Below are 20,854 nucleotides of genomic sequence, written 5' to 3'. Positions count from 1 at the left end.
TTGCTTCTAGTTTTGTGTCATTTTTTGCATCTATTTTTCATTCTCTTTTGCTTCCTATTTTTTGTCATTCTTTGCTTCCATTTTTGCACCATCATTTGCATCAAGTTTACACTGTATTTTGAATCCAATTTAACGTCTTTTTATGCATCCATTTTGTGTCAGTTTTTGCATCTAGTCTTACGCCAAGTTTTGTATCTAGTCTTACACTAGTTTTTGCTTCTATTTTTGCACCAGCTTTGGTGCCTATCTTTGCACCATGTGTTGAATTTGATTTAGCACCAAATTTTGCATCCATTTTTGTGCCCATTTTTGCATCTTTTTTTGGACCATTTTTTACATCCACATTTACATTTGATTTGTCTCCATTTTTCCCATCTCATTTTGCACCATATTTTGCGTCATTTGTTTCATCCAATTTTGCATCATTTTTAACACCATCTCTTGCATCTAATGTTACATCATTTTGAGCATCCAAATTTGCATTTATATTTGCATCTTATGTTGAGTCATGTGTTGTGTCCACCTTTGCATCTTATTTTGTGTCTAATGGTACATTCAATTTAGAGCCATTTTTTACATCTACTTTTGTATTTGTTTTTGCACCAAGTTTTGCATCCAATTTTAAGCTATTTTATGCCCCTTTTTGCACCATTTTTTTGTGTCTACTTGTGTCGAATGTTGCACCATTATTTACACCGACTTTTTCATCCAATTTTGCATTTTTTTGGTGTCTAGTTTTACATCGTTTTCACCATCCAAATTTGCATCTTTTTTTGCCTCATTTTGTGTCCACATTTGCATATAATTTTGTGTCTGAGTTCGAGCCTAAATTTGCATGTGATTAGGAATCATTTTTTACATCCAATATGGCATCCTTGGTTTCACCTTTTTTCAGCCCCATTTTGCATCTTGTTTTATGTCTTTTCTTACATCTTTTTTTTTTCCTTTTTTGCACCCAAGTTTGCATCCCAAATTTACACCATTATTTGCATCATCATTTGGCATATTAATTTGTAACGTTTTTTGCTTCTTTTTAACGCTCAACTTTGCATCTTATTTTACATCTAGTTGTTGTCTTTTTTTGCATCTAATTTGGTGCCCATTTATGTGTCCTTGTTTTTGCCCAATTTGATATCCTTTTGTATGCCATGTTTTGTTCCCTTCTTTGTGTCAACTATTGCACAATTTTTCACTTCTAATTTAAAACACTTTGTATGTCAATTGTTTGCATTTTTGTATTAATTCCTAGTTTAACATCCAATTTTACTTTCAATTTTGCATCCATGGTTACATCCACATTTGACTTCTTATATAGAGTATATTTTTCTTTACATATATGACCCCCTTTATAGATTCATAGTGAAATATATGATAGTTTCTAAATATCATTAAAGCAGATATCACAATTCAAAATCATTTGTAAAGAAATTTAAGAGAAATTGACAACATCCATCCAAAAAAATAACAATGTGTCATTAACAATTTTCAAAACATGTATAAAATAGCAACATAATACTAATAAAATCAGTATTATTTTTAATCAAAACAAGTAAAATTCAAATATGATTAACAAATCAAAATATTTCATGAATATCGTTATTCTACGATAAATTAACAACATACATAAATCAAACTCATCGTATGATTACAAAATCAAAATGTCTCATTGATATAGGGTAAATTCACAACACCCATCTAAACATAGCAATGTCATTCTACACAATAATTGCTTCATAAAAAACAATGCATGTGCATGCATAGCTACCACCACCAAGATCATCCTCATGATCATATTGACCATCCTCATTACTCTGATCCACATCATCACCAACACCGCAACTATCATCATCATCTCCTCCTTCAACACCATCATCCTCATCCTCATCCTCATCCTCATCATCTCCTGATATATGTTGAACATAATTTGGATCATCGTCTTGGCAATCATTACCTATAGCATTCTGACAAAAAAAATCAATATTACATGTTAGTATTAATTACATAACGCAACGCATGTTTTTGTTATACAATGTTAACCATAAAATGAGGTAAGATATAATATCTAATAGTACTAAAAAATAAAATGAAAATATGGTTTAAAAGTATATTGGAAATCCAACTAAGATTACATACCATAGAGTCCATCCAAACAACAAATTCAACCCATCTCTTTTGCTGCAGCACCTCCTTTTCCAAATGATTTGGAGGTCTTCCATATTTTAGTTCCTATCAATCAGTAAATAGGGAGAAATTAGATAACAATGACTTTCTTCTAGTACAAAATTTATTAAAAAAATATCACATGTTTAATATACTTACAAAGGTTGTTATCAGTGCTTTTAAACCTTTCTAGCCACTACGATAAGTGACTTTTGTCTTGGTTAACGTCGCCTTGGATGCCTTGTCCTTAAACATAAACCAATTCAATTTATTTTCACACAAATACATGTCTAAGATACTTATAAGTATTAATACATTCTAAATAATGTTTAATGAAAAATTCAATACCTGAATGCTCTCATTGCCGGCTTTTCTTTGTGCATCCAACTTCTCATATGATTTTACAAGTTCTTTCCATACTTTAAAAGGTATGTCAATAGGTCTTTGTTTCAGTCTTTGATCTTGAGGCATTTTTTTAATTTTTCTTGTTTGGTTAAAAATGTTGGTTAAAAAAAACCGAACAAGTAATTCACATCAATGGCATGGGGACTCTATGGATATGTGTAAAAAAATGGCTATAAAGAAAACATCCAAAAAACATATGAGCTCTCCCTTTGATGGTCACTTGGGGCATATGGCTGGAAAGGAACAACTCCATTTTCGAAAATGAAGGACAATCCTTTCTCAAAGTCCTTCCTAATATTTGCTCCAAATGTCTTAAAATGAAAAACAAAATTCAAACGTCATCCTTAAACATCTCCCTTAAATATAACGTTGGAGCATAAATTCTTCACTTTTATTGTTATCGGCTCTGGAATGATTTTTCTATATGCAATTATATAATGAAATATGTGTGCACTAATGAAAAAACATTGAGTTTCATTTTTCATAATCACAAACAATGAAAAAAGAATCACACGTAACTAGCATCATTTTGGAAATTTTATATTTGTTAAAAATCTTTAACATGTTTTCCTCCCATATCTCATAAAAAGGTGTGAAATTTTTTATATACTCTCCAATAAGCACTACAACAAAACCAGCGATTAGGAGGTTTTACACTAAGTTTTTCAACATCGATCTTACTAGGGCTTGCACCACCTGGGTTATTAGTAAGAATCTCATGAGGTTTGCATAGCCATGATTATTAGAATCAAAATAGTAGGATTTGCACTAAAAAACAGTTCATAGAGCTTTCCTGCTGGGGAGAAAATCACAAGTTCAACTTCTGCAGTGTAGAGCACCGAGAGCTCGTAAGCTTTCTTCAGCAATCCACCTACGTTTGGAAAATGTAGCCTGCCTGCTGGCGATGTTCTCAATCCTCTTCCTCTGCATCTTTCCCATCACTATTCTCGTATGTCCTGTTTCATTTTTCCCTCCAAACAAACCCTCTCAAATTGAGAAAGCAGAACAACTCACTCGATGAGAATCCGAATCCAATTATCACTTCTAACAATAACCCAATACGATACCAGAAGCGATTACACAAAACCTCATTGACTCTTCATTTTTTTGGAAAAGAGCCAAGCATATACTTCTGACGAGGGTTTCCGTCTCAAGTCTGGCTCGCAGGACGTCGCTTAGTCAATTGCGAGAAAAAATTTCCACCTGCCTGTCACATACGGTTTGTCACACTATATATTAAAATAAGGTTGATCATACTAATAATAAGGTTGTATATTTTAAAAGGAGGGCTCTCCTGACTGCATTTGGTTGGTTTATAGAAAAGATTGCTGGAATGTGTAATGTGAATGCTCTGCTAACTGTTTTTTAAGCAAAATGGAAGTATTAAAACCCCCTAGGATAATTAATGTAAGACCTGTTAATTAATGTGTAAAGATGGCTATTGTCCTTGGGCTACCTTAGCTGTTCGTGTTTAGTGATCTGTGGTATTATGACTCCTCAAGTCACTATTAAACCATGAGAACCATGCCCAGGCAGACTAGTGTGACATTGTGGATGAGAACCAAAACTAGACTCCTATAACCTCCTTTTTCATCCTTTAAATTGCAGAATTAACTGACTGTTCTAGTAATTGTTCTTGAGCACCTGAAGATGTGCACCCTAAATAATAAGAATAATACCATGTAACATATGAATAGTCCATCCTGTGCATGTAGGATATGCACATGAGGTCCAATAAAATCACTAACCAGAATACCAGGTGTTATTAAAGCCTCTACAGGTTGATATATATGAATGTTACAGTGTGCAGGAGTATGATTCAATTCCATACGAAAATACAAAACATCTGATAGGATTTCCTTATACCTCATAGGCAAACAACCATTGTCCCTTCTATAGATGAGCAGAATAAGTGCTTGGTTCTCTACACTAAATAAAGACAAAGTACAGTAATTATTGCTGACAAAATAGGATTTAAATCGCGGTTCAATTGCTTGACATTCAGCTGGTCACAGAATTGTAGAGTGCATAATCATAAGTGATGTTGCGAGCCTCATTGCTCAAAGTCTAAGGGTCTTGCGAGACATAATCACAACCATGTATGGCATATCTTGTGATTATGGCATTTTATGAGGTCAATTCTTGTGAAGACATTTCAGTTTATAATAAATTTTGAACCTCAACAGAGTTTTGGCAAGACCTGGCTGAGCTAGGACATCAACAACACAACTGATATGAATGACATAATCTAGCCTCAAGAGGGAGCCTCTTTTGTTTCATCACTCTAACAATCTATGAAGTGGTGGAAAGCATAACAACTTCCCCTTGAATATGACACCTAAACTGAGTACAAATCCTAAATGATGCAACCCTTGGTGCATGTCTCTCAAAGTATCGATATTTCAAATGTTGAAAGCTCTTGTGCCCATTTGATATGCATTCGATTGCAGTTCCCCTGAAGAAAGAATCTTATAAAGGTGAGGCCATGGCCAATATGTTAGCCATATCCATTGGAGTTGCCATTGCTTGACAACTTTAGTGTGATCAGTCCCACCATGATTCACATGGGCTTCTACTCAACACTGGCTGTTGCTATTGTAAGAGTCTTCAAGCTCGTTGAACCCATAGTATTGATAAGTGTATTCTTTGGGTCTCTGGTTTTCAAATTCTGCCTATGTTTTCCTCTCAGTATCATTATTTCAAATGCTGAAAGCTCTAATTCCCATTGCTGTGTATTTGATTGTGGTTTCCCTGAAGAAAGAAGCTTATAAAGGTGAGCCCAAGGCCAATATGTTGGCCATATCCATTGGAGTTACTATTTCAGCTTATGGGGAGGCCAAGATGAATGCATGGGAGGTGATTCTCCAGTTAAGTGCAGTTGCATGTGAGACTACCCAATTGGTTCTCATACAAATTCCACCAACATCAAAAGGGATTAAGTTGAATCCCATCACATCTTTGTTGCTCCTTGTTGCCTTGCTTTTCTCAGTACCCCCTGGGCCTTAGTAGAATGCCCATTTCTGATAATCAGGGTCTCTTCCTTTGATTTGGATTACATGACATTTCTGCTTGTGCCTTGGCTCTTAATCTTGCAGTATTTCTTTTGATAGGAAAGACTTCAGCCTTGACTATGAATGTTGCTGGTCTTGTCAAGGACTGGCTGCTCATAACATAATCTTTGTCTGTAATAAATGAAAAGGTTACAGTCATAAACTTGAGTGGGTGTGGACTGGCTTTTCTGGCTGTCTGTTACTATAATCATTTGAAACTTCAAGATCTCAAGTCCAATGACAACCAACCAAAGTACCTCAGCAGTGCAGCTGATGCCAATGATGAAGGAGAAGGTTTGATAATGATGAGTGGGAGATTCTCAATCAGAGATTCAGAACCAGTAGAGAAAAATCAAACTCAAGCTTCAGGATTAGGTATTTAGATCATTAATATTGTCTTGTGCTAGAGATTATTGTTCTTGGATTGGCGCCTCTATGCCCAGATCTATTTGCAGGGAACAGGCCAATCATTCACAGTGAAGAAGATAATGACAAGATTAGTGTATAATGATGGACGGGATGGTGCCATGGTGCCAACCTAAATCTCAAGTAAGGAGACATCTGTTCATCAATTTGTCAAGAAGCATGGCCTACAATTCAATTGCTCTAAGCCTATCACTTCTTCCACCTGTCAAATAAATTGTTTCCTGTTTGTTTAGTTTGACAAAAGCAACATTGAAGAAGAACGTATTTTCACTTGCACTAGGATTTGTAATTTTTTATATAATTGGACTTAAGAAAAGGATTGTTAAACATGTAAATCATAGATTGTGGAGGAGCTCTTTATGTCCAACCTTTATACCATGCAACCACAACCACTAGACATCTCATCTATCAAATCATAGACTAGGCAACCCATCAAAGGGAACAACAAAGTGAAGAAGAACCAACGACACATTTGATCAGCCACAAAAACAAATTTCCAAATATGAGAAGGTATCTATGATGCAGGAAACATGGCCCGCCCCTGGATACCAGCTGCGTTTTCATATCGAGTCACTGAAACACAACTAAAATGCTCTTGAAACACATTTCAATTCATATGAAATGTATTTTCACATGGGAAACGCATTTCAATTCATATGAAACATATTTCACATGAGAAACGCATTTCAATTCATATGAAACATATTTCACATGGGAAATGCATTTCAACATCTGTACAACGTGTTTCTAAATGAAATTTGTTTGATTTTGCCTTGATTTAAGTGTTGGGAACAACATTTTTTTGTTTTAATAACTAATTAGAGGATAATTATGAATTCATGAGACTTTTAGAAACTTCATACACTAGAAATATTTATTTAAGACTGGGTTTCACTCTCAATTTGCGTTAAAATGATGGCAATTAATGGTAATGTTAAAGTCTTAAAGTAAAACCTTTACTTAAATTTTTAACATTACCATTCATTGTCTTGAGATGTTTAAAAGCGGTTCCCATCTCCTCTAACTTCATATCGAGAAAGTAGAACTTCATATCCCATTCAAAATTCAACAGAGTTAACATTTTTCGAGATTTCAGGATTGGCAATTAATCAAAAGCACCAAGTGCTTTATGTACCTCAATGTTAGTGATATTGCGTATTTGACTCCTCTATCATTGCCTTAGCAAAACTATACCCTTCCCTCAAACAAAAAATCAATGATTGGGCACACTAAGCTTTTCATACCATATTTTAAAGTTTGGATTACGTAGTTTCATCATGTTAAAATCGGCAACTAGGGCCAAACTCCACATGGGTGATCTTATTTATGAAAACTGATATTTTTCTTGGATTCCTCTCTCCGAGAGGTGTAGGAGTGATCTAAAGATCATCCGATTCTGACATGTACAAATGAAGTTATGAATTTACTTTGATTATGGACAAATTGTCAAGGTCGGCCAACAAACTTATGTAGGCTCAGAAGCCCAACAGTCACGTCTATTCATCCTCAACATTTGCTATAAATACATGATGCCTTAGCCTCATTTCGATACACTCATCTTCACACTTCTCTCTCTCTCTCTCCTCGTTCATTGGGTACGGATTTCTAGGCCTCTCTCTCTCTCCACACGTCTGAAATTTCAGGAAAGCAAAATTTCAAGAGGCCGAAATTTCAAGAGACCGAATTTCTGGACAGTTTGACCAAGCGTTGACCAACATGAGTTGACCTCCTTTGACTACGTTTTGTGGGGGCTATCTCTATTTGGGCAAGCCGCATTTCTAGGCACAGAAATTGAGGCCAAACATTGACTTTGACCAACATTGACTGCAGCTAGGGCTAACCACAGGTTGGTTGTTTGACCAAATTTGACTGCGCTGATTTTGGGTTCTTTTGAGGGTTGATTCATCTTGTTGTTTGGAGGCCGAAGTTGACTGAAGTTGACTAATTTATGAGGGTCAAATCTGCCCTGTTGACCAGTAATGACTTTTCTGGTTAGGTCTCTTTTGCCGCTGTCATTAATTATCAGATCTGTAAATTGTAATATCTCTCTCTCTCTCTGCTGAATTATTGAAGAATATAAGAAGAATTGATCAAGAGTTTCCCCACATTGGGGTTAAGTGATGGTGGAATATTGCTTGTCATTTATGTTTGTCATGTAAATGTTCTTGCTCATTTATTCATAATGATTTCTTTCCACATTTCAATATATATATATATATATATATATATATATATATATATATATATATATATATATATATATATATATAAGTGTGGAAAATAGTAGTGAGTAAGGTCTTCTTTGAATTGTGACTTAGTCAAAGAGACCACAAGCAATCCTATCTTTGACGTGCACGAGTTCCTAAAAGTTAGGTCAAGTTCCTAAAAATTAGGATGAGTTCATAAAACAGTTTAACTTGTGCGTATAGTTGGAGGCTCAATTGTTTGTCTCCTAGTGCGAATTATATTTGGAAAAGGACAAGCAAGTGAGCTTCAGTATCTAAATTGAGGCAGGATGAGTTACATGACTCAGTTAGACTCGGTTAACTAGTCAATCACAAGACCGAGATTCAAAAATAAACTTGCTAGATATACCTTATGTGAATTGCTTGTAAGAAGGACGAAGGCACAGAATTGAATCATTGTTTTGTGAGCACAAGGTTGTGAGACAAGACAATAGAGAGCACGAGTTTTGTGTGTGAGCTAGCAGAGCTAGGAAGAGTGTGAAGGAGAGGCCTATACGCAGAGTTTTGGCACAGAAAATCCTTGTTGGTGTACGCAGGAATTAGGAGTAATTCCTAGAAGATAGGGCCACTATTGCGCTAGGAAATAAGAGGCTTCCAACGAAAGGAAATAGGGGCAAGCCAGCGCAAAGATTTAGGAGCTAAGGACAGGGTTGTTGCAAGCAGGTTTCAGTTAAGTGTCAATAGAAAGAACAGTGTTGTTCTCTAGTGAAACAATTTGCCTTGTATTAATTCTATTTGCTCAACTTTCTCAATAAAATTCTATAGCTAGCAGAGGGTTTTCCTAGTACGGTTCCCTACAAAAATCCTGTCTTGGTGTTACAAATTAGTTTCAAAATTGTTTACTACAGCAGTTGCAAGATTTTTAAGGAAATTCTACATGGTATCGGAGCAAGGAACAGAATAAATACCAACACAAGTTGATTGGCACATCCTAGTGCAACATCATAAGGAGAATCTCCTTGAAATAGTCATAGCCCAAAGGAGCCTAGCAAAGTGGAGAAGACGATTGGTTTTGGTTCGTTTTTCTTGTAACTAATTAGGCCAAGTTAGGCAGGAGCAAGTAGCTTGCAAGAGGAGCATTTTGGGTAGTCTTTTTGTGCATTATTTGTGGTGCAAACAACTTGCAAAACAGACCAAGTTTTTTATGTGTTGTTACAGGAGAGATTAAGCCCTAGTTTAGGGCTGGTCTATGTTCTTAAGGAGCTGGAACAACAATATATAAAAGGACAAGAGCTAACGCATAGAAGAGGAACCTGTGGAGAAATGTTTGCAAAGTTTTGAGGCAACAAACTATGGGTTGACGTAGGTGCAAGATGCCCTAATCAGAGGGTCGAAAACTTCAGGTAACAAGACCACAGTTAATCAAATCCCTAGAAGGCCGAGTTAAAGCTAAAAAGGGAGCATGAAATTTTGGAAGACTGTCACAGCCAGTGGTTGCACACAGGTCAAAGGCTTATTAGGAGTCAAGTTTGGTTACTCCTCACCGTAGGCAAGTGTTTTAGCAGCATATTTCTCTGCCAGCGTATTTATGTGGGACACAGTGAGATTCTTGGGCCAAGACCAGCAAAAATCTCAAGCCTGGTTTTAGTGGTATATCAATGATATTTAGAGAGCTGTTTTGGAGTGTATTTGCTCAAATTCCAGGGAGGTTAAACGCTGATAAAAAAACCTGTGCATATTTGCTGTGATGAACCCGAGTTTCAAGGAACCTGTGACTGTCAGTGTGGCTTGAATTCCTAAGAAGAAGGAGCATTTCAGAGGACTGTAATTTCAACATGAACATTTGTTGAAGACAGTTCAGAACTCAGTTTGAGAATGGGATTTCAGTGATGCTTCGTCAAAGAAACAAAATAAAATCCTCCTAGAAGAACTGGTTTTCCCCGCTGCGGGGTTTTTCTAGGATCATGTTGACCAAAAACAGTGTAAAATTCATGTGTGTGCTTGCCTTATTTTTTCTCTTATCAGCTGAAAGTGAAATGTAGAGTACCTCTATGTTGTTTCAAGTTAAATGCAGAAAATGATAAAATGATGTGTATATCAGTCATATGCTATTGATGGGTTTTGGGCATTAAACCTTGCAAGAATTTGAAACTGGGTGGGCTACAGCATGAGCAGACATTAATTTTTTACAGGTTGTGAGACCAAACAATAGAGTGCGAGTTTTGCGTGTGAGCTGGCAGAGCTAGGAAGAGCGTGAAGGAGAGGCCTCTGCACAGAGTTTTGGCAGAGAAAATCCATGCTAGTGTGCGCTAGAAATCAGGAGTAATCCCTAGAAGATAGGGCCACTATTGCACTAGAAAATAGAGGCTTCCAGCACAAGGAAACAAAAGCAGGCCAGCACAAGGATTTAGGAGCTAAGGACAGGGTTGTTGCAAGCAGTTTTCAGCTAAGTGTCAGCAGAAAGAACAACCTTGTTCTGTAGTGAAACAGTTTTCCTTGTAATTAATTTTATTTTCTCAACTTTGTCAATAAAAATCTACAGCTAGCAAAGGGTTTTCCATGTAGGGTTCCATAGAAAAATCCTGTGTTATTGAATTGTATGAATGTGTTTTTAACTCTTTTTTATTCCGCTGCAAAAGAGTAGAGAAACTCTATGTCTTGGTGTCACAAATTAGTTTCAGAATTGTTCACTACAGCAGTTGCAGAATTTTCAAAGAAATTCTACAAAAAGGTGCTAATGGTTCCCTATAACGCTAAATCTGGGCACATTGCTCCATCATGATAAGAGGAAGCTGGTTCAAAAGAAAAAAGTCTGGAAGTAAGGTTGCCCTCAGGTGCAAAATCATATTATAGCAAAGCAAGAGGTTACAAAATAAGAAAACTCAACCAAGTGAGACTATCAGATAAAGCATGAAAGGAAACTGTTTGAGGAAACTGATCGGCCCAATGTTCTTGCGCAATGTTAATTTTCTCTGTTTTGTTTTGCTTCCACCAAGTAAATACATGTAAGTGAGCGTTTATGATATCACAATATAGCCAGCATTGTTTCTCATATTCTACTCAGAAGCACCTTACAATCCTAGTTTCAGGATATGTGCATTAATTTAAAAATAAAATCAAAAAAATCCTTTGCAAACGACAAAAGCATTACCTCTTTGAAGAAGTGTCTAAAGAACAAATTAAACATAACTGCAATTCATCAAACGCAACTTTGTCTTGAAAAATGTGTCTTCGGGTACAGATTATCTTGTCTAGAATTACCATTAATTGTTGTCGACCAGAGAAATATCTGCCTCCGATCCATTCATCTGCACCTCAAGATAGCTATTTTGATTGCAATGCTGTTGTTTATAGCCCTTTGGAGGAAACTTTGGAATTTTGTGAAGTAAAGACAAATATGATAATGTGCATTGTTTTATTTGGTCAAATGAACCTATCTCCGTTAGATACGAAACATAATACTTTTTGAATGTTATATTGGAAAAGTATAACATGTTATTTCTATTCTATGCTTGCTGATATAAGAGCAATAAGCCCTCATAATCCTGACTCAAAAGAACAGAGAAAACAGAAATTTGTGAAAAGACTGAAATACCATGCCACAAATGCACCACTGTGATTGCCAAGAAATGCATCCAGATCTCTCTTTGCCTGATCCTGTTGCTTTCCATGACAGACAAGTACAGCAACATACTCCTGCAAGTGGAAATTCAATCCCATTTATCAGTTCATCAAGCTTCATCCCCACTATTCCGATGGAAAGACAAAAAGCATGACTGGATGAAGGAAAGTGTATTTAATTTAAAATAGAAAGGGAGCTTATATTGCTTGTGTATATGATCAATGCTCGCTGAAAGAATGACAAACCCTCAATTCTAAACCCTAAGATAAACCTAAAGCTCCCGTGGTTTGAATTCAGAACTTGTTGTTTCCGGAATTCCCTGTTTTTCCGATTACAGAACATTGCGAAGGAGTTCAACAGTATTGAGAGCAGAAAAGACAAAGCAAACTTGATGATTCAGTATGTGTTCATATCTCAGGAAGTTCCATAAAGGTACTATCAATATTCGGGTAAATTTTCTCTGGTGTTCAGAATTTCATGCAATATCTTGCGAAGAATCCAAAATATAACGAATTCGCCATCAAAGCGCATCAAATCCCACCAAAAATACACAGAAAAGCAAAACCCTAATTACCCGATAAAAAAAACCATAGCCCGCTAAATGCATCTACCATAGAGTTTCTTTAGCACCCCATTGAAATGACAAATCTGATCATCAACAGGCGAACAAAACATCGAGAACCCGATAAAAACAGATCTTACTAAAAAGGAGAAAAATTAGAAGTAAATAACTGCCCAAATGCATCTTACTTATAGTCAAGGTCCCATTTATGTGCACAGGAAAAGGGCCACCGAAGAGGCCATGAAAACAACTTTCAACTGAGAAAACAAAATCATGAAATAGCCATGGATTAAGAAATTTACATGTCAAGAAGGACATCCTCCTCTTCTTCGCCCGTGGTGACAGTAACCTCCTCAAGCTTAACAATGGGTGAAACCTGAGCTCCAGTGTCCTCTTCCTTTCCGGCATCATCCTCGTTCTCTCTCGAATCGTCATCTACTACCCATGTAAGAACAGGATCCTCCTGAGTTCCAGCCATCCCAATACCAGATAGTGCACAGAGGGAGGGCTCGAATGAAATCGATGGATCCAAAATATGCCAGAAACTCGCCCAATATCAGACACGAATGCGAAACCCCGAGGATTTTGGACAAAGGATTTAACTGTGCAAAAATGCTTTGAAGGCAAAGGGCAAAGAGGTCGACGGAGAGAAAACACTCTATATAAGGGTTTTTTAGGTCGATGGAGAGAAAACACTCTATATAAGGGTTTTGAAGAGGGAAGGCCGGTAGCTGTTAAAGATTGAGAGTAAAAGTAGCATCGTTAAAGATAATATAATAAATTATTACATGGATGGTTGGGGGGTTTCAAAGGGAGAGAAGGCCATGGAATAACCCCTAAATCATCTCCAACATGAGAGGCCTACTTCATTCATGTTGTCATGTTGGGACGAGAGGTTGTTGTGCGTTTTTTGTTTTCGCAATTTTGAACTCTTTCCTCGGTGATATATTATTGTGTTTATTGTAATAATAATGGGATGGGGTTGAGGGGTTTGTAAATGAGATAAATATGGAAAAGTAATTAGAAATATTGGTTTTAAATTATTATAATAAGTATTGTTGTGGTTGATCCATGATAAGTTGTAGGGTAGTTGGTTTGTATGGGGTTTAGTTGTTACGAGGTCTTAAGTTCAAATTTCATGGGGAGGGGTTGAGAATGGAAGTCATTTTGGGGGCATCAAAACTATTCTAAGGGGCATCTTCCACTGAGCTTTACCCAATCCTCGATGTTGAGGATGAAAATAATATGAATATGCCAAGCTCACTCTACAGCCTAGTATGGTTACAGCCATGTTTGTCCATCATTCCAAGGGGCATCTTCCACTGAGCTTTACACAATCCTCAATGTTGAGGATGAAAATAATATGAATATGCCAAGCTCACTCTACAGCCTAGTATGGTTACAATGATGTTTGTCCATCATCAAAGTTGAAATTTTGCTAGTGTCGGCCAAAATAAATTTAAAAAAAAAAATTAAAAAAAAAAAATACAAAACATTTAAATAATGTTTGCTCATAAAAAATAATTGCCAATGAAGAAATTGGATCCCTCTTCGCTCATATTATATCTATATTTAAGATGGGTCTATGCTAGTGGATAACACAAAAATCACAAAGTGAAGAAGAGTTTAATTTCAAGTCAAAGCAAAACTTTGGGACTAGCGCAATTCATCTAACTTCTATTGAAATGCGGTATTTATACGTGTAATGTGATATATATATATATATATATATATATATATATATATATATATATATATATATATATATATATATATATATATCTATAGTGTAATTGCTATTATGTTGTTAAATGGTTGTTTAATTAATGTTGGTTATTCGATGGCAAGATGGTTTTGTAACTCTTAATGATGTAATTGTTCATCTTCTTGGTTGTAGTGTGCCATGTTGTTGACATACAAATATTGTAATGGAGCCAAAAAATAATGACAGTAAAGCATAGTAGGAAGTTATAAGTTTATCCTCCTGGAAAAGCAAAATTGTGGAGTTAAAGAACCACTTCTAGGAAATCAATTTCCATCACATCCATAGGGAGCTAAATACAACTGTAGATTCTCTCTAAAAAAGAATTATTTGTCTGGAGACAGGTTACATATATTATGATGAATTAGTTGGCAACCCAGTTCAAAGTTCTCATTCGATGCCCATATACTAATATGGATCAGCTTTAATTCAAATTTTCAATTAGTTATCAACTAGCTTACTATAAATTTCAAGTGAGTCTACATTCAGCTTTCAATTAGCCTCAAATACAATGTCTTTCTTTTTCTCTTGACAGAGGCCTCTTCATGGTTGTATAATACACTTTCGAGAATTTTTTGTTACAGGCTAATGTCATTTCTAGTCACTGTCTTTGTTTTTCTCATAGTAGGGCCCTCTTCGTGGTTGTATAATACACTTTCTACAATTTTTGGTTGCATGCTATTGTCATTTCTAGTCAGTCTTATAATTTGCAGAAGAAAAAAAATTGTAAAACCCTGGTTTTACGACAACTTCTTTTTCTCTTCTTCTGGGTCGTGATGCCTTGTCTTCTGGCAACCCATTGTAATGAGAGAAGTTACAATCTTTTTGTCAATGTTTGTGCTTTTTTTCTTCCTCGTGAATAACAAAAGGGTCCCTTTTTTCTATAGTAATAAGAAGAAGAAGAATAAGAAGAAAGATATTGTAATGGTTATGTCATGGTTGGCATTCCTAAATATAAGCAGATATAGGATAAGCATGCATGCATATTAGAACTTGGTGCGCATGGATGGAATTCAATGTGCCAAATGATGTAGATGTTTCACAAGCATGGGGTGTGACATTTCAACCCTAGTTATCAATAGTGATGAGAGGCCACCAAGGACAATACCCCTTGGACCCTATGATAAGTGTTGCACATTTTGGTGTTAGGAGTGGAAGGGTAAGCTTGGTTCGAGGAGGTTGGTTATGGGATGTTTTTTGGTGCACATGAGGTCGTGCATCAACTACCATGGCTACACTTGAATTAGTGGGTCTTTACAAAAATAAAGTGGGAGAGTTAAGTTTTGTGAACAAAAGTAGCCTATGGGTGATATTTGCATTGATCACTTGCGTTAGGAACCTTTTTAGGCAAGTTAACTAATACTTGGAAGGTGTGAACCATGTAATTGAAATAATTCAATAGTGTCCTCCTTCCTTCAAATGAAGCAACAAAGCCAAGAACGTGACTATCAAATAAATATTAGCCCCCTATTGAGCCCTTGTAGCACATTTACAAATTGCTCAGACATTGATGTCATGGTGTTTCACACTAAGTATATCTAAGATTACATGTGATGGTATATGCCTCATTTTAGTACTAACAACTTCATTAGTTTTGTTCTTATATATTACATACCTTTTTTATTTGTGGTTGTTATGTATGTGATGTTTATAATAATTACAAAACTAACTATGTGAAAGCATCCCTAACATAAATTTTCATTTGGCACTAATAATATTTTCCTTACAACCCCCTTCCTTCATTGGCGGTGGGAAGGAAGCTGATCCTTCCTTCCCCCCACACCCCCCTTCCTTCCTTTGGAAAGATAGGTAAGAGCAAGAGTTGGAAAGATGCCGGAAAGAATGCCTACCTTTGGTAGTTGTGTTGTCGTATCGAGAGAAAGAAAGTCAGTTACCTGTCGTCCTCCCTTCGGTAGATGAATGCCTACCTTTGGTAGTTACCTTCGGTAGGAGAGAAAGAAAGTCGGTTACCTACGCTTCGCTTCGGTTGCCGTATCGAGAGAAAGAAAGTCGGTTACCTACGCTTTGCTTCGGTTCGGTAGGAGAGAAAGTCGGTATGAGTACTTTGGGTGTTGTTGGTTGTTCTTTTTTTTCGAACAACTGTTACTTGTTTGAAGAAAGAAGTCTATCTTACTCTGAAAGAGGTAAGGGGCGGCACTGCAGGAGAACGGAACACTCTCCGGAGGAGCCATCAAAGGTACGAGTTCAAGAAAAAAGATAAGCGGTAAGCGATCATAGGGCGAGGATAGGGGAAGGCACGCTTGAGGGCCGTCCGGGCGAGGGTGGGGTACGGGTAGGGAGAGGGGGGAAAGGACAGGGGAATAAGAGAAAGGAGAAAAGAAAAAAGAATAAGAGAGAGGAAATAAGGGAAAGGAGAAAGCAGTCGACATTAAATTCAACAACTAAAAAGAGGCTCTTTGAGCCATGGCTAGCTCTCAGAGAATTTCATTCTCTTCGAGCTCTATACATATTATACTCGTCTAGACATATGATACTCGCATCTCTACGTTTCACTTCTTTACTCTCTTCTCTACCGAGATAAAGATCTAGATCTAGTATAACTTAGCCATTCCAATAGCCAATAGTCTTTGGTCCTATTTAGTACCCTTCTAATAGTCCCCTTGGCATAGTAGGTAGATATTGATTCCTTGTCCATGCATGAAGTTCCATAGCAAGATATTAGAGCCACTTCACCATTGACCTTAGCATTTGGAAGGAAGGAGGTGTAGATGCCAGTCATAAGGCCAGGAGGTGCCCTTCTAGATAATCCCATAGCCGATTATAGAGGAATCCCATGTTTCATCGCAGATTGATGCTTAATATTGAATTTTCCAGAATGTTCCTTGCTCTCGACACGACACTGGTGAATAAGAAGCGGGGGGGGGGGCTTGACAAAGCACCCAACCCCTACTTTAGCCCATTGATCGGTGAGGCATCCAACCCTTCACCTTCTCTCTTTGACCCTGCAGCGCTTAACTACGGTACTCTCTCACTTCGCCTAGCTAGGTTGTTCCTAAACTTGACCTTGCCTAGCCGGGTTGTGAGCCTAACAATTGGTTGGTCAGGGGAAAACCATCAAATACCAGAATTTCTTAGGTAGGGGTTGTGAGCCCTAGCTTTCTATCTTCTTCTGTGTAATTTGAATAGAACACCATCAAATACCAGAATTATCAATTCCCATTCTCCAAAACTTTTAAATGTGCGGAACTGAGACAGAAATCATTCAATCAAACCACTCGAAATGCATCTGAATGCTGATCCATTAACTTAAAGAACTTCTTCCGAAACTCTGCCATTTTTTAAACAAAATTTTGAGCACAACCTTGTCTAGTCCATTTATAGAGAGCGTTAGTTTATGAAATCTTGCCTGTAAGCCAAAATAGAGTCAAAATTTTCCATTGAAAGCTCAGAATAACTGAACTAGAATACACAATTCCCATCCACTTGAGCTCAATTTTATCTCGCAAAACTTCATTGGGATCTACCTAAACACATATGCAAACATAGGTGAAAATTCCTTTCAAAAGTCTTTCCCTGTCTACTTTGACGAATCTTCCAATAAAATTGCCCACTTTTTCTAAGAGATCTAGATGGGTAAAGTGAATGGGAAAACTGGGAATCTTACCCATACTAGAGTAGTCATCGGCAACATAGTGCGAGGATTGAAGTTGGGAAACCATGGTTTCACTAGAAGACCAACTCATCCCCAAAACCATGGACCTTGGTCAAGGATTTTTTTCTTATCCTCAAGACATTTGAAGATCACCACAAAAAAACATGGGTCTACATCCACCCAAACCGGTGTTCATGATCCAATCCTATCATAATCGAACAGAAAAACGCTACTTTTTCAATAGAAAATGGGGAATAAAAGTATCACCCAAGGATAATGACCATCGCATCAAGCGCTCAATCATAAGGGAGGAGCAATAATTTGACAATCATACGTCCTTGATTTCTGTTGATTTAACTCTGAACACTCACGTAATATTCTCTTGCTTGGCGAATTAAACACCACTGCATGGAATGGACGAGGATTGAGCCGAACCCTGGATGAAGCCCACTTCATTCTCATCTAAACACAAAACTATATATACGTCAAAGCTATTACAATAGATTATGACTGTCAACACCTCGAGGTTTTGTTTATATGTGGCTACCTTTTATGGTTACTATTGAATGTGTGATTGGCAATAGTAATGGCAACTTAGGGCTGCCAAATTTCCTTCGATTCCCTCACTACATCCTAACGCAAATAGTTGTTCAATGCCTTGGTTGTCTTTCAAAACTAGTAGGCAGCGTCTTCTTTGATATTTCTCGATGGTTTTAATTCCACTACAATCACAAATTTCATTTACATAAACTTCGTGTTTTCGCACGAGCGACGATTGTTCCAAGGTGAATTGTCACTTGGATGGTTTCAATGTTGTTGACCCATCATAACTAACTAACGGATATGCCCATTACAATTTTATTCCACCCCATTATCAATATCAATTATGCATGGGAACCAATTAAAGCAACTTTTCACATTAATTTTATATGAGCATGAGAACATGTGTTAACAAGCAGCCCATAAAGCCTCATTTTGAATGCCATAGTCACTTAGAAGGAATTCCTCTTGTAGTAGCATCCTCCCTACTAAACTTTGCTAGTGCTAACATTAGAACCACCATTACAACAAGATATCTTTCTAGTGTTGACAACACCATTATAGTAACATACCTCAAGAGAGACAGAAAATTTAAAAAGTATGATAGTAATACGTATCCAGAAGATGGTATTGAAACTAGTAATTGTTCACGAATCCATAAGATTGTAAGTTCATTCTAATTATCATAATCATTGTCATCATCATCACCATCATCCTTGTCATTGTTATTGCCATCATTACATTATCATCATAATCACCATTCATGCCATCATCATCATCATTATGGACATTGTTTGCAATTGTTCATAATTGTAGATGTTGTAAGAAATATCATCAACCCAAAAAATGTGATCAGTGCTAGAAAAGGGTTGTTTAGGACACATTGATATACGTAAGAGAAATAACAACTCTATTTTTGACAGATGATCGATGATGATCATCATCACCACCATTATCATCGTCATTGTCATTTTTATCATCCCCATCATCATCATTAATGTAATTTCTATCGACATTGTTGTAATCATGCATCATCATCATTCATGCCATTATTGTTTTTGATGATGACCTAGATGAAAATGATGATCATGACACCAAAGATAATGCTTATGATTATGACAATGACAACATCTAAAATTGGGAAGATTCGCCAATGTCATTAGCATCGTCATCATCATAATCATTGCCATCATCATCATTGTCATTGTAACCACTATCGTCTTTATCATCATAATCACAATTCATGTCATCGCCATCATCTTCATTTTCATCATTGTCAATATTATTGACATTGTCATCAATTGTTCATAATTGTCAATGCCATAAGGAATATCATCAATGCAGAAAATATGATAAGTGTTGGCAAAGGGATGCAAAAGCGAACATAGAAATGGGGGCAACAATAGAAATAAAATTGGACGAAAAGTGGATACAACATAAGTAGATGCACAACAACATGAAAAACCTGACACAAAAGTGGATGCAAAAGTAGATGCAGTTGTCAATGCAAACTTGGATGCAAACATGAAGGCAAAAGTGGAAGCAAACATGGGTCCAATGGTAGGTGTAAAACTTGGCACAAATTGTGGTGAAACAAATGTGGATGCAACAACGGAAACAAAAGTATATGCAAAAATGGATGAAACAAAAGTGGATGCAATAGGGGATGCAAACGTGGAAGAAAATGTGGTTGCAATGGTAGGTGCAAGATATGGTGCAACAAAATTGGATGTAACAATAGACAAAAAATATGCAAAATAAGATGCAAAAATGGATGTAAAAGTGGAAGCAAACATTGATGCAACAGGCAAAACAAAATTGGATGCAAAAAATGGATATAATGTAAGTAGATGCAAAAGTAGATACAAAACGAGATGCAAAACCCAATGCATAAACCTAACATAAAAGTGGATGCAAAAATAGATGCAATATTTGATGCAAAAGAGGATGTGAACATGGATGCAAAATTGGAAGCAAACGTGGCTACAACAATGAGTGCAAAACATGGTGCAAATTGTGGCATAACAAAAGTGGATGTAATGATAGATGCAAAAAAAGAATCAAAGTATGATGCAAATGAAGATGTAAAAAGGGATGCAAAAAGTGAAATTTAAAATGGGTGCAACAGTGGATGCAAAATTGTGTGCAAAATTGGATGCAATAGAAGTCGATGCAAAAGTAGATGCGAAACGAGACACAAAACCCGATGCAAATCCCGATCCAAAATTGGATACAAAAAGGGATGCAAAAATAGATGTAGTAGTTGATGAAAACCTAGACGCAAATGAGGATGCAAACGTGGATGCAAAATTATAATCAAAAGTGGGTGCAAAAGGAGGTGCCAAACTAGGCGCTAATTGTGGCACAAAAATATTAGATGCAATAGTGGGTATAATAATAGATGCAAAAGAGGATGTAAATATGGATGCCAAACAAGAGGGCAAAGTGGATGCAACAAAAGTAGATGCAAAATTTTATGCAAAACTAGACACAAAACACGATGTAAAACTTGGCGCAAAAGGGATGCA

The 20,854-nt window shown here is 36.6% G+C and overlaps 1 protein-coding gene across 1 annotated transcript; it reads right to left on the bottom strand.

The window, feature by feature from the left end:
• Positions 1–1,909: 1,909 nt before the first annotated feature.
• LOC149187748 (ran-binding protein 1 homolog c-like) lies at positions 1,910–13,068 on the bottom strand. Its single transcript, XM_089412873.1, has 4 exons — positions 12,714–13,068; positions 11,823–11,923; positions 2,134–2,226; positions 1,910–1,961 (listed from the first exon to the last, which is right to left on the bottom strand). The coding sequence occupies exons 1-3, from the start codon at positions 12,887–12,889 to the stop codon at positions 2,159–2,161; spliced, it is 345 nt and encodes a 114-aa protein (XP_089268999.1). The 5' UTR covers positions 12,890–13,068; the 3' UTR covers positions 1,910–1,961; positions 2,134–2,158.
• Between the last annotated feature and the right edge of the window lie 7,786 nt (positions 13,069–20,854).

Source organism: Pinus tabuliformis, chromosome 3_1, assembly GCF_031772625.1.
Source record: "Pinus tabuliformis cultivar Carrire ecotype Pingquan chromosome 3_1, CPIR1, whole genome shotgun sequence".
In the NCBI taxonomy this organism is placed as follows: domain Eukaryota; kingdom Viridiplantae; phylum Streptophyta; class Pinopsida; order Pinales; family Pinaceae; genus Pinus; species Pinus tabuliformis.
This window is presented reverse-complemented; position numbering and strand designations above follow the sequence as displayed.